This window comes from Pseudorca crassidens, chromosome 13 (assembly GCF_039906515.1).
Source record: "Pseudorca crassidens isolate mPseCra1 chromosome 13, mPseCra1.hap1, whole genome shotgun sequence".
NCBI lineage: Eukaryota > Metazoa > Chordata > Mammalia > Artiodactyla > Delphinidae > Pseudorca > Pseudorca crassidens.
In genome coordinates, this window is record NC_090308.1 from 55,879,195 (window position 1) to 55,894,634 (window position 15,440).

The window sequence follows — 15,440 nt, forward strand, 5'->3', positions numbered from 1 at the left end:
CACTATTTTATGGGTGAATGCTATGGACCATAATCACTACTAAGTAATTCATATAAAAATGAGCCTCTATGTGGAAAAGTCTCTACACTGAGTTATTTTTAAAGAAATGACATTACTATTGCAACGAAGTAATGGAACATATACATATATAACCATATATGTACATCTATACATAAACACATATACACATATAAAATAATGACAGATGTCACAAAAATCTCCTTCAATTTTCAGTTTCTTAAAAAATCCTTCTCCTAACTAAAACAAAAAAAAAAAACCTGCCTTACTTAGAATTCTTTATCTCTTTCTCCCTTGGTTATTTTTTACCTTCTTGCTTTTTATCTGAAATACTCTTCCTTCAGAACTCCCACGACATATTTCCTCAGCTCATTCAAGTCCTAGCTCAAATTTCGCCTTCTAAATAAGGTCTCTTCTAATAACAATCCAACTTAATATTGCAGTACTCCCTCCTTGTACTCCTTATATGCCTCCCTTGCTTTATTTCTCTCCATAACACTTATCACATTTGATGCTATATATATACATATTTATTTTGTTATTGTTTATCACTCTACACTAGAATGCAAACTCCACAAGGCAAAGAATTTTTGTCTGTTTTGTTCACTCTTGTACTTCCAGTACCTAGAACAGCGATGACACATAGTAAATGTTTGATAATTACTTGTGAACGAAATAAAGAAATAAGTTATTAAAAAAACAAAGGAAGAAGCAAATAAATGGAGGAATTAATTATAAAATATTTAGAGCTCTTAGGTTCAGGAAATCATCACCTCTGCTAAATGGGTCATGTGAGCATGCTGAAAATTGTACTCTAAAATTGATGATGAACTATTTTATCAACTAAACTCTTGCATCATACAAAGAATAGAAATACTAACTCATACAGGTAGAAGTCAGGGAAGGTTACTTCACAAGTTTACTTTGTAAGAATATTTTAAGGTACATCTGAAGGTGGTGAACAGATCACCAAATGAGAAGGGCATAACAAGCTGAGAGAACGAATTGTGCACAGCAAAGAAACTTGAGATAGCAGAGCATGATTGGTAATGGAGAACTACAATTATTCAAGGAAAGCTGTAGCATAAATATTGAGAGAGGAAATACCAGGGAAATAAAATCAAAGGGGCACGAGAGTGCCAATGATGAAGGCTGCATGTGTCATGCTGAAGAACTAGAACTCATTCTTCCAAGAACTGAGGAACCGCCAAACAGCTTTAAGCCTGGGCATGACATCACCACATTGTCATTTCTAAAAACACCATTTTGTCTGCATCAGAGACATGAACTTAAATAGGGTAGAGGGCAGAACATGGTCTAGGTGGTTTACGATAAAGATGTTAACTAAAACAGATGGTAGGGATGGAGGACAGAAGTAAATTTGAGAAATGTGAGATAAAAATGAGAAGTATTAAGCGATCCGTTGGAAATGAGGGAAGAGAGAAAGACAAGAATCTAGAATGACCACTAGGAATCTAGCTGGGCAACTGGATAAAGAGGGAAAGCCAGGAGAAAAAGCAAGTTTTGGAATAAAGGTGATGAGTTTGGCTTTTGTTATGCTGGGTGAGATGTGCCTGTGGGACATCCAAATAAAGATGATCAGTGGGTGGCTGAATCTCTGAGTCTGTCACTTGCTAGAAGCAACTGAAGATGTCCAGCAGTGAGTCTACAACATACAGGCAGAGAAAGGCATGAGTCAGACGGAAGGCTTTAGGGACAGTGAGGTAAACAAGTAGAAAACAAGAAGCCTGGGAATAAAACCTGAACAGCATCAGCTTTTAAGGAACAGAGAAAGAAAAAAGAGTTTAAGAATATGAGAAGGGGAAAAAATGGCTGAAAAGGACACAACAAGGAGAGAATGATGGCACAGAGGCCAAACAAGGAGAGTTTTAGTCTTTCACTGAAGAAGGGAGTAGTCAAAATTGTCAAGAGCATCAGAGAGATAATTTAAGTACTATCGTTCCCCTACACTGCATAGAGGAGACAGAGAAGACCAGGAAAAGGCTAAGGGAAAAGTAGTTACCAGAATGCTCACGCCAACATGTTCCAGATTTAAATATAGAAAACTGGCAGTGTTTGGTCATCACCAGGGAATTATTCTCACTTTATGATTTTTTTCTTTCCCAACAAAGGCAAATACTACTGATCATTGAAGTCTGGTACAAGTCCTGCTTCTTCTATTTCTTTACATATGTATTTATTTCACTATCTGCAGAAATATGAATTGTATGATTGTTGTGGATTAAAAATTTTATTTTTGTCTTTTAGGGTTGGCAATATTTTAAAGATTTTAAAACTTAGAGAAATAATTAGTTCTATGAATATGTTTAAAAATACTGTCGAGTAATCAAAATTTAAGTAATAATATTACAAATAATTTTGAGGCTTGCTTAAATGGAAATAAAGAACCTATGTCCATGCAAAACCAACATGGTGGAAACACTAATACACCAAGCTATGTAATCAAATATATCCTAATAATTAGGTTTAACTCAAAATTGCTAATTGTATTTCCACTTGGAATTAGAGAACTTGAAGCTATTTCCACTTGGGATTAGAGAATTTGAAGCTTTGCACTTAGAACATATAACATATAATCATCTTAGATCCAAATTACCCCACTCCTTTAAATAAAATTAAAATTATTTGGTTATATGTTTTATAACACAAAAGTTGTTATATTATTCAAAAGTTAGTATCTTCTAGAAATATATTTTTTCACATCAACTTCTATTGAATTATTTTAGTTATCCTATTTAAATATAGGTGCAAAATAAAATAAAATAATTTTTTACTCTTACTAACTCCAAAAGCACACACAGATGTATCTAGAACATAGTCTATAAATAGAATTCATTCAAGTTAATAAAGTTAGTAAAGAAATCATTTCCGCTTTTGCTTAGGATAAAGGCCCTGGCCTTTTTTTCTTTTTCGTACCATGGAAATTAATCAAAACTAAGTTTGTTAAATATTAATATCTAAAAGAAAATACTGATTTTCCTTCATTAATTAAAAAAAAATCTACATTCTCTCCCCTAAATTCTTATCATGTCTATATTCATCTCCACGACTGCCTACCACTAGCATAACTCTGAATTTTCTTGACCTACCGTGACCTAGTTTTTTGTCAATTGTCTTCATTTCCTCATATCACAAAGGAGTCCAAATGGAGAGCAGAGAAAAATGCCACTGGGAGCATTATATGCCCATACTAAATTCCTACTTTTCAAGATGGATTTCCACCTCCAACACCACTGGATGATTCTGAGGTGCTTCAAGATTAATGTGTTAAGAACCAGATTTATTATACCCTTTCCCACATGTCTTTTTCTTGTTTTCCTTTTTAGTAAATGTGCCATTGATGAGTCACCCAGACCAGAAACATAGAGGTCATCCTTACTGTCTCTGTCTCCATCACTTCTCCACTTATTTACTTACTAAGTCCTACAATTTGTATCTCCTAAATTTCCCTAGAATTCTCTGCTTCAAAATCATTCTATCAAATCCTCTTTAATTGAGACTATTATCTTGTTTTCAACTTGACTAATTCAGAAATTCTCTTGCTTCTGGTCTTGTCCTATGCCTTACCGTATCTCAATAGCCCCAATGCATTCTCCACACTGGTGTCAGAGAACATTTACCAAAATCGTTCTGACTGCGTCATTCCTGTTCTTAAAGTAAAATAATGACAACAAAGTGAACCGAATCAAAACACAATAACTACCATTATATCATGGTATTTAACAAAGTGGTTTCTGCAGTTTACTGCCTTGGGTCAAAACCCAGACCTTCCATCTACTTGCTATGAAAGCTTGGGCAAATTATCTCAACTCTCTGCATCTAAATAGTCTCATATTTTAAAAAGTGGGACCAATAACGATTCCTTTTTCTTAGAGTATAGTAAGGAATAAATGGCACATAGCACATGCCATTTCTAGTATTGAGAGTTTTAAGCTCCTACTATGTGGGCACCATGAGGCACTCTGCATATCTCACTCATCATGACAACAATCCCCTGATGTATATACATTATCTTCAATTTACAAATGTGTCAACTCAAGTTTTTAAAGTCAAACAACTTGCTGAAAATTACACAACAGAGCCAGGATTTCAACCCATAGTCCAGTCAGTGGATATCCCTCTCTCTATACTCTTTTTTGATTTCCTAGGAAAGGAACTGAATGGGTGTATGTCCATCCCTGAGGCACTCAATGGTGGTCTGGAAAGCAGGTTAACATCATGCAAACATGACTGGTACTGCTGTAACATGCAGATTCCAGGGCAAAGGAGCTAGTAAAAAGCTCTTTTTTATTTCTCCTACGTTGGCCTTTTATACATTCTCCCTCATCCTTCCTCGGTTTCCTTGTTTCTGATGATCAGTCGTAATGAAGTGCCTGTCGTTGCCTGACAAACCAGCTCTCAGGCATCCTCACATTTTCACGTGTTACACCCTTATGCCCCTTCTCTAGTTGAAGCATTTCTACTTGTCCTTTATGATAACTTAATGATAATGGCATCCTCTCCAAAACTCTCCTCTGCCTTTACCAGGCAGTTTTAAAACCTTCCCTCCCTTAAATTCTTTTCGTGTCTCTATTCATCTCCTAAGCTGCCACAATATTTTTTTCTTGTCTCTCTCTGCACTTGATACACTATAATAGTATCCTTCTCACATGTTCTATCTCCCCCTCACTCAACTTTGAGCACATGGAGACAAAGTTTTACCTATAATACTGTCCCTTGTGCTGAACATAGCACCTGGTATACAGAAGATGCTTGATAATGATTGTTCAAACAAGTAAATGAGTAAATATATTTTAATTGCTCTTAACATATAAGCACAATTCACTCCAGATATCTTATAAAATTTTTGAAATGATTATTGTTGAATCTATTTACTCAATGGCGAGTACGAAAGAGCTACCTAACCTAAAATGACCTCTGACAGATTACTTAATCCATTGGAGCTTCTTCATCTAAACACTGGATATAATAATACCTTTTTATGCATTCATTCCTTCAATATTTATTTAGGTATTTCCATGAGCCAGGTAATACCTAGGTGCCAACGATAGAATAGTGGGCAGCCTTACGGTCCATCCTATTCAGATGTGTGTTTGATTGAGTGGAAAAGTCAGCCAAGAAAAGTCATTCATAGTGTGATGAATGTTCTCATAGGGGATGGTCATGGGAGTACTGCAGTGCTATGGGGATATGTTGAGGGAGACCTATTCCAGGCTTGGGAGCTGGGGGTCAGGACAGTCTTTCTTTGTGACATGTGAGCCAGATGGTATGAATGTGTGTGTGTGTGCAAATACACATGTGCATGTGTGTGGGTGCTTAGTGGGGAGGAGGAGTTGGGGTCAGAATGAGAGAAACAGGTGGACTGGACAGTATTTTCGGAACCTGAAAGAAATTTAATGGCTCAATTTGAAAGACATAAGTGAGGGATTTAGACTCAAATATCATTGGAGAGGTACAGGGACTAGATGAAGTCAGGTCTTGTAAGCCTTCCAAAAAAGTTTTAACTTTATCCTTAGAGCAAGAGAAACTATTAATAGGACAATGGGTCAGAATTGCATTTTTAAAAATTACTTTAACTGCAGTGTGGAGACTGGATTAGTAGAGAGACTGTTAGTAATAATCCAGGTGAAAGATTTTGACTTAAGAATTAGTTAGAAAGCATGAAAGAAATGAACAGATTTGAGAGTTCATAGAGATATAGAATTAACAACCATTAGAGCTTGATTGTGGGACTGAAGAAAGGTAGGAATCAAGGAAGATGTTCAAGTTTCTGCCTTGGGCTGCTGGTGGGCAGAAAAGCCAGTAACTGGAGGAAGCAAGGATAGTGAAGTGTTAACCTGTTTCCCTAGAATTGTTTTGTTTCTATATAATTGTTTTGAAGATTAAGTGTAATAGTTTATATGATAGCAACTACCTCGATGCCTAGTGCACCATAGCTACTTTCTGTAATCATTTCAATTTCCTTCTTCTCTTTTCCAAAGTTGTACCAGTAATTTAGTAGCAAAACTGGGCCTAGACTCCCAGGCTTTTGTTTACCAGTCCAGAGTTCTTTGTTAATGGACTGCTGATCTATAAACAAAGATGAAACATAGGAATTTTAAAGCAAATATTCACAACTTATCCTGGAATTGCTTACAAGCTGACAGCTATCCAACTTATTTTTAGTTTATGTTTAAAATGAATCATATGTTCCAAAATGACTGACAGAAACACAGTTTTGTTTCTGAAGCCAATTCTTTTCCATCATTTTGGACATCATTCAGAGGTATAACAGACTTTCAGGGTGTTTAAAAGCATTCATCCACGACAACAACAAATGCTAATTATCATAAAAAATAAACAGGTCCTGTTAACATCGTTCTAAGAATTTCTCCTACTCCAGCACTATACTTCATCTACCATCCCATCTGTTTTGTGGGTGGGAACGAAGACTGGATGAAAGTATAATTATCATGTATCAAACTGGACTACACAACAAAATAGAAATGAATATAAATGGGAGGAACAGCATACATAATAAATCTGGAAAGGAAAAAAGAAACATATATAAAATGCATACTGCATCATGCAGTAAACAGCAGATACACAAATTCATAATGAAGTTATTAATGTTTATCTCACTGGGTATGAGGTGGATTTCTCTCCCATTTCAGTTCACAGTCCTAGCTGTCATCAGATTTTCTCCCACATGATCAAATAGTCATCTTGTTCACTTGGGAAGTTTACAAATTCTCTGTTAAGTTCTGTTAGTAAAATTCCACCTTGAGGGCTTCCCTGGTGGCACAGTGGTTGAGAGTCCACCTGCTGATGCAGGGGACGCGGGTTCGTGCCCCAGTCTGGGAAGATCCCACATGCCGCGGAGGGGCTGGGCCCGTGAGCCATGGCCGCTGAGCCTGCGCGTCCGGAGCCTGTGCTCCGCAACGGGAGAGGCCACAACAGTGAGAGGCCTGTGTTCCGCAAAAAAAAAAAAAATTCCACCTTGAGACTTTTAAACATATCCAAAATTACAAAAAAAAAAAAAAAAAAAAAAAGCCTACTTCTATATATTTATGAATTCATTTCAAAGACAATCTTCTATCTTAGAGTCAGTTCTATCCCCTAAAAAATCAAGAATAGCAAAGTTCTAAAAGTGTGTTAAATTAAAAGTAAATTAAAAGGCCAGTTACAAATGCAATTATTTCATTACAAATAGTATTAAAAACATGAACAACCACATATCCCTAAATAGAAACTAGAAGCTCAAGAGGGGCCTGGAGTTTGTTTCTTTTACTGGCATATACTTACACCTGGTACTGTCCCTGGAATGTAGCAGGGGCTTAATCAATGTTTGTTGAATTAAATATTGCATAAAATGGAGCATTAACATGCTTTTTTCCCCTCAGAGGATTTTTAAGGCATACCTACTCTATGAATAATTCTGTAATGACTCCAGGTTAGCATTCATATTTAAATAATCAAAGACTTTTAGAATATCCAAGTATTGATGTCACCTTCAAGTGATAGTAATGGTGAAGTTTCTTTTAAATATTAGCTTAAACTATATTTTTTTTTTTTGGTGGTACGCGGGCCTCTCATCGCCGCGGCCTCTCCTGTTGCGGAGCACAGCCTCCGGACACGCAGGCTCAGCGGCCATGGCTCACGGGCCCTGCCGCTCTGCGGCATGTGGGATCTTCCCGGACCGGGACACGAACCCGCGTCCCCTGCATCGGCAGGTGGACTCCCAACCACTGCGCCACCAGGGAAGCCCTAGCTTAAACTATTTTAATAAATGTAATCTTAGGTCAAGTCTCTGTTAAAAGTATATACATCTAATTAACTATTTCTCTATTTAAATTTGTCTCAATGATATAAATATTTAGAATATTATTCAAAGCAAAAGATCAACTACATATGAAACATTACTTCACCGAACTATGATGTGACCTTGATCACAAATCCCATTATCTCTTTATTCAGTCACTCAAGAACAACATATGTGAAGTAAAAATGTCAAATACATATACATACAAACAGAATAATGAGGAAATGTGGTATATCATAAACATTTTGAACATTTGCCAAATTTCTTTCTACTATGAGGAGTTTTAAGATAATAAGAAATAAATATATAATATCACATGTATAACATACATATATATGTATAACATATATGTGTGTATATATACCATGTTTATGTGCATATACATATGAGGATATGTGATATTTAGTGAGGATTCACCTGAATTATATCAGAAGAGAAAGGAGAAGTAAATGAACTATGGATTCATGCATGTGTATTCATATTTGTATATTTCTATATATGACCATCCATAAACATAAGTGGACCATTTTGTAACTGAGCATACCCTGGAGTATCACATTACGCACCCTCAGAGAAACCATTCACACAGAACCTGCCATTCATAATTTGACATACAGAACTTTACCAATGATGGAAAAGTAATTATTTGGAATATAACAATGCAATAAATTTAACAGGTCTAATTTAAGCTTAAAAACACATCAAAGGTATTCAGGTTATTTACATTATTTTTCCAACCCTGTAACTCCCTGTTCTCTGTTCTCTTGGGAGAGCTCCTATCTGTCAATTTGCAAATGGTCAATTTTATTGGCAAAGGGACTAATTTCTGCACGTAGTTCTAAATACTACATTTATAAACAAAGTGAGCTCCTGGTGTATTTGGAGAGAATTTAAATTCAAATGAATTTCAATTTTAATGTAAACATAAAGGTATAGTGAAATGTTCTAGAATAAAATATTTTAAAATTCTAACTTAAAGAGCACTATTTAGACTAGTGATAAACATCTTAATGTGAAATTCCTTATCACTAAGTAATAATCAAAATAGTATGCAGTTCCTTTACCAATATAACTTCCAAGGAAATTAATACTTTATTTTTATTGTTTACGTTCTTATATTTCTCTGAGACTTGTTTTTATCTGATACCTGAAAATAACCATTCATATATAAAAATAATAACATACATTAAAACAAGAAAGCACAGACCACCTCTAGCCAGCAAATATTCATCTAAAGACATGGAAATAAATACAACTTAGTAAATACTATTTTCCAAGTCCCTAAGCTATATCTACATATGAACAGTTCCAAAAACTCAGAGTATTTCAATAGGTACTTTAACGTGCCATCCAGATATAAAGGTTATTACTTTTCACACACATTCTTTGCACATAAACAGCTATAGAAAATGTTAAGGCCAAAGTCTGAATTTCTTTTTTTTTTTTCCTGGATTTCTTGATAAGCTTCAGTGACAGCAAGTTATGAGGCTTTACTCTGGGAAACTACCCTGAAATTAGTAGAAAAATTCTTTGAATGAATATTTCAATATTATATTTCACATTATCTCTATTCTTCATCCAATACTATGGCTCACAGTAACATCCTTCCTAGAACAAAAGTGCTTATTTTACAAATATAGAAAAAAAAGTGTATGATTTTTTCTTTGTTTGGACATATGAAATTAGTGTTAATGTTTCATTTCAAATGTTTTCCTTCCCTTAATTAAAAAAAAAACACAAGAAAAGAACAAAAACAAACAAACAAAAAGAATACAGTAAGAATCTCGAGTAAGTTTCAGAAAATTACCTATATTTAAAGCATAGCTGCAAAGGCTACTGATTTTTCTTACCAGTGCTGTCATCATAGACAACTGTGACAGTTTTCCACTTGAAGAACTGCACCAAGTCCAAAATGGCACGGCTGAGTGAAGAGAAGTCTGGGTAGAGACTGACATAGAAGGAATCTTTGTTGTCTGACACCTGGTGCTTCCAGCGGGTCTGGATGTGGGGAACCCCCAGAGCATTGCAGATAGACTGCACTGCATTTGCTGAAGAGCTGTGTGAAGGCCCGAAGATGGCAGCCACCCCAAGAGACAGCTGATCACAGGCTGAAGAGGAGATAGAAGTCTGTCAATAATGAGAGGAGAGATGCCAGTGTGCCAATATTACCACATTATTATTGTTAACCCAAAGGCATCATCTTGAAGGAAGATTTGTCTTTAATATAACATCTGCATCTAGCTGATTTTACATTTTGTCTAACTCCAAACATTTTCAGTTTGTTACAAGGGAAACTCACCTAGACACCTACAGCTCAATGTTCAAATAATTCTACAAATAATGTCAAGGGAGGAGAGGATGAAGGAGAAAAAGGGGGAATATTCTAGGATTTAAGGGGAGAGTGTTCATTTTGGAAGAATACTTCCTATCGGGGAATAGTGTTCTTTCCCAAATTCACTGGTCATTCTCTACAATTTCAAATTCTTAATCAGAAGCCATTTATCTTCCACTGCCCATCCAAAAAGCTATGGCTACACATAGCTAAGTATCTGCAAATATCTGATGATATAGGTCAAGCGGTGCATACAAACACCCATACAAAACCTGACATGAGTCATAGAGGGTGATTTCATGGGGATTAATCTCATTGAGTAGGAAGAACATCAAAGTATGTAATTAAATAGATAAGTATTTAATCATCTTTATGTATTTGGCTTTTGGATACTATAAGTCTTCTATATTGTACTGAATTACTTTTTTTAAGTTTATATTGGGTTGGCCAAAAAGTTCATTTCGGTTTTTCTGTAACATTGTATGGAAAAACCCCGAACGAACTTTTTGACCAGTCCAATATTTACTTGTAGAAAAGTTTACTCACATCAATAATAATTACAGTAATTAAGAGAGACATAATTAAATCAGAAGGTATTCAGACGGGAACAGAAAGACTGTGACGGGACTTGAATTTCTATAAGGTACACTAAAGCAACTGGCAAGTTCGGGTCTAGAAAGTCAATAGTTATTGGAAACATGAAACTCATCTTTAAATATTTGAAGACCTGGCCTGTGAAAGAGGCTAAAGTTTGTTTCATTTGACTGGAAAAGGAAGAATTAGGGCAAATGTTTAGAAGTTTCTCACAAATTTTGATACAATTTAAGGGAAGTAAGAAATGTTCAAAAGTGGAAGTTTGCTCCAAGAGGCAATGGTTTGTATATCCCTGCAAATATTTCAATATGACTAAGGAGAATTGTTATTGGGATTTCGGGATCAATTAGGTGTTCAGATTTAATCCCTCACAAATAGTTTGTGATTCTACTGTGCAAAATTTTCTGATATTTTCCTTCAGAGATTTTGCCACATAAAATACAATGTGATGGATGGATTCTTAAGCATAGAGATATTTAATAAATTTTAGTTGGAAAAAAAAGTTTACACTTTCTTCAAAAAGTAAATATGATATAAATAAACAATTTTTGAATATATAGATTCTTACTTTTAAAATAATGATTAGAATTCTAAATCAGTAGAAAGGTTAGAGCCTAAAGTTTTTCACTCACACAGGTTTTAATTCACATACATTGAAAATAAAAGATCTTCCTTCTCCAGATTTTTGACAAGTCACAAATCAAGAAAGTTAAAAACCACTGTATTAGTTTACATAGAACTTTTTGAAGTGTGTTCAAATAAGAAATAGAGTTTTCAGGTATCGGAGGAGTCACTTAAAAGCAATGTATGATTCAAATAATAATTCAAGCTCTAGTGCATCAAAGTTTATTTATGGAGCAAAACAATATTATCTACTAAAAGTATAAGACCATATATCACTGAAAATGTTTACATTTAGACATTTAACATATATTCTTGCCTTGGAAAAATTACTTTTTAAAAAATTTTAAGAATGTCCAAATTTATTATTTGTTATTTTGTAATTAGTCATAAATATCAGTATTACATATATATTTATTGAGGCCCCCATAGGATTCAAAAACTATGTTAGATCTCTCTTTTTTATTATCTTTTATATATTGCTGTGCCCTCCAACCAGCAACAGGTTGACAAGAAAGAGCTTCACAAGACAAGTTCCAAACCTCGACATCCACCCTTTTAAACAACTCACAAAGAAACTTATTCATACACTTACTTGAGCTTTTTCAGCTTCAGGCCAAAGTCACTTAAGAAACTGGATTCCCAATAGATTTTTAATGGGTGACAAAATTTGTAAATCCTTTTTAATATTTTGAAAACGAAATGAGTTTACCACCTCATAATTTTGCTAAGATATTCGCAAGATAGTAAGCTGTTTGTTGTTAGAACATTCTAGTCCACTTTTTTTTTATGTTGCTACTTTGAAGTACCATAAGAAATCTATTAATACTTTATTTATACTGCACTCATATTCCATATTCTTTGGTCTAAATTATTTCATTTGAGACAGAGCTTCTTCTTCCTAATGGAAATAATCATGAACTATGTCAATAATCAAATACACTTGTCTTGCAGTTAATGACTTATTTTGCAATTATGATGACAAATGTAGTATTTCACAATAACCTTTACCCTTTTTTTCAGCCTTCAAAACCTTTCATCACCCTGACATGGTTCTGAAATGTGGGAACTTATTTTTATTCATAAAGATATGAATTCAAAGGGCAAGCAGAACATGGGTTTTGATAAAAACATGTAAGCTGGGGGAAAAGAAGGATACTTTCATCTCAAGAAATATTGTACCGTATTAACTGCCATTAATATTAATGAGTTTAGAAGAAATCTGTATCAAGTTAGAATTATAAATAATTATGTACATTTCTATGAATGTAAGGTAGCTAATAAAACAATAATTGGCATTACAGAAAAGCAAACATTGTTTTAAAAATATGAATTTAGAACAAATGCTTTCCAAGTCCACTCCTTTGAGAATATCTACTTTATGAAATTTAATTTCTGTTACATGAATCCTAAACATGCAAAAGAAAAGATCACCTGCTTAGACAAAGTAAGCCTATGAAAACATCTCTCTAAAACATATTTATTACTAAAACTGTTTGGTTAAAATAATGCCTCGATAATAGTTTCTCTATTACCTTCTTTCATATAGGTATTAAAGTCACATACCAAAAATTGTATTTCTATTCTTATATTTAAAACACAGTTTTACAAAATAATAAAATAAATAAAATTCATAAGGTATTTTTATTATTTCTTCATATAATCCGGTTTTCATATCATTAGCCATTTATTTTCAGTCACCAAAAGAAACATCAAGTGGTTCAAAAATGGGCATAGACTATACACAAATGAAATGTTGTTCAAATTTTTCCAATTAAGGTTAGACTGACTTTTTGAAGTCACTTGGAACCACAGAACTTTCAAGGTAGTCAGAAAATTGAGACCACAGTAATAGAGTGGAATTGACATATAATGCAAATAAAAATGTAAACATTGATTGTAAAACTTCGTAAAATCCACAGATGGTATTGTTTTATTTTAGAAAATTCTTAAAATAGGAATAGTTTAGTAGCAAAACAAAAGGATTAATGGGGAAAAAAAATTTTCACTATCCCAGACTTCACTGCATTTCATGTTATAAGCAATTGTTTTCAGTAGGTAATCATATCACTTTACCTTCCCTGATAAAATTTATGTGTAGTTTGAAAAGAAACATTTGCATGAAAATATTCCTAATGACTTATTAATTACTTTAGGGATTAAGAAATCTCTTAAGAATAGCTGCAAATTTGAATTCCAGAAAACATACAGTTAAATATCTATCAATTACCTTTCTTGGATGCTTCAAAACTGTCATAGAGGTTTATCTTCTGGGTGTCATAGGTTAGGGTGGTATTGGGCAACAAGGTTCTGTTTCTGTTGATTGTGTTCACAGCAAATCTGAACGCAAGCTCCTCGGCTCCCATTGGGCCAGATTCCACATATTCAAAAATACCACCTGGCAGAGAAAAAAAATAATCACACAGTTCTTACAAGACAGAGAAAATCTGGGAAGGTTTCTGTACTTTTATGTATGTATTTGTGCACTTACGTGTGTGTGTGTGTTTGAGTGATTTGTCTAAGTACATGAAGTTTGTGCTTACATTTTCTATGAATTTGAATATTTGGTATGTGCCCTTTAAGATAAATCCACACTGGCAAAATTTCTTTGATACTGCTACCAAAATTTACCATGATTTGAATATGATTTTGCCTTTTTATTTAGCAATTGCTTCTTTTAGGGCCTAGGTATATATAGATCTTGCCTTAAGTACTGAACATTAACCCTCAAAATTTTGCACACAGTTAGAAAATAATCAATCCTCTATATTGATATAAAGCTATAAAGTTAACATTGGGAAAACTGTATTAAATTTGTCTCTATTAATTCAGAAATCAGAATTCTTTTGCATAATTTTTACGGCACTTACCATGTTAAAAGCCCAAAACACTTATTCACTTGCAAATTCCAGCATCTTACTTGCAAGAAAAAAGGACGAAGTAGCATTTTTCTATTTGTTTTACTCTAAATCCTTTTTCAAAAACCACTTGACATTTTTGAAAGATAACTCTCCCAAACAGTGCAAATCCCTTAGTCAGTGAATAACACTGCAGCATATAATTTTGGCCATACAATGTAGACTATAATTTAAAGACACGTCCTTTCCATTTGTCACCTTCCACCAGCTGTGCCTCAGTCCAGTTCCCTCATTCGTGTCCCAGCCTTGACATCATCACTCTCTTTTCAGTTATAAGTGACCTAACTGGGACCTTTGTCTCCAACAGAATCTCTTCCTTATTGCTGCTTTGGTGAATGGAATGAAAAAGGGTGCACCTGAAAGCTGACACCCTCCAACCTCTGTCCTTAGGAAACCAGAACATTAAAATTAAAGAACGTTTATTTTTCTCCCTTTCAAATTTCACACCATGTGCTCTCAGCACCATCATTCACATATTAAACTCCCCTGAATAGGGCATTTCCACAGCTTGCAATCCATACCTCATCAAAAATCTTTTGACACATGAATGTCAGGTGACAACACTATCAGCAAACTACCTATTCTAAATTAGTAAGAAGTCATGGTATAGTAATAATTCCTCTAAATGTGAAGAATTAGGACTCAGAATTCTGATACCACAGTGATTGGAAAAATTTATATTCAGGAAGCATTGGAAATTTGTCATTTTACACAGTATTAGTTAGAAATATTTCTCTTATTTTTTCAACTAATTTGATGGTGTAGTTACAGAAACAATCAACCGTGTGAAATTGTACTCCAAATATGTGTAAAATCTTTGGTGACTTATGCTAAGCAGAAGGATATTAAGCATTTACATGCCTAATGGGTGTCAAGAACAAAATTAGATGTCTTATATACGTGGAGGAGAACAGCGGTATGAGCATGGACTCTGAAGCCAAACTGTGTTCACATTCTGGCTCTGCCACTTGTAACCCAGGTAAATTAGCACAGTTGCTTCAATCCTCAGTCTGAGTTTCTTCATCTCTAAAGAAGGTATGATGATGGAGGCTACTGCATAGAGTTGTTGTAAAGGGCAAATGTTATCTCATAACAAGTCACTTAGAATCAGTGGCTGCCATAGAGCAAACATTCC

General features: G+C 34.4%; 1 protein-coding gene across 7 annotated transcripts in view; it reads right to left on the reverse strand.

Annotated features, from left to right (window-relative positions):
- GRIK2 (glutamate ionotropic receptor kainate type subunit 2) overlaps positions 1-15,440 on the reverse strand; it is a 642,939-nt gene that overhangs the window by 385,296 nt on the left and 242,203 nt on the right. For all 7 annotated transcript variants that reach the window (XR_010933794.1, XM_067702471.1, XM_067702472.1 and 4 more), the window contains 2 exons: positions 13,618-13,785; positions 9,691-9,948 (listed from right to left, as the gene is read on the reverse strand). Coding sequence is in view for 6 of the 7 variants with exons in the window: in XM_067702471.1 (XP_067558572.1) it covers positions 9,691-9,948; positions 13,618-13,785 (426 nt within the window). In the remaining variant the exon portion in view is untranslated. The remainder of the gene's footprint in view (positions 1-9,690; positions 9,949-13,617; positions 13,786-15,440) is intronic.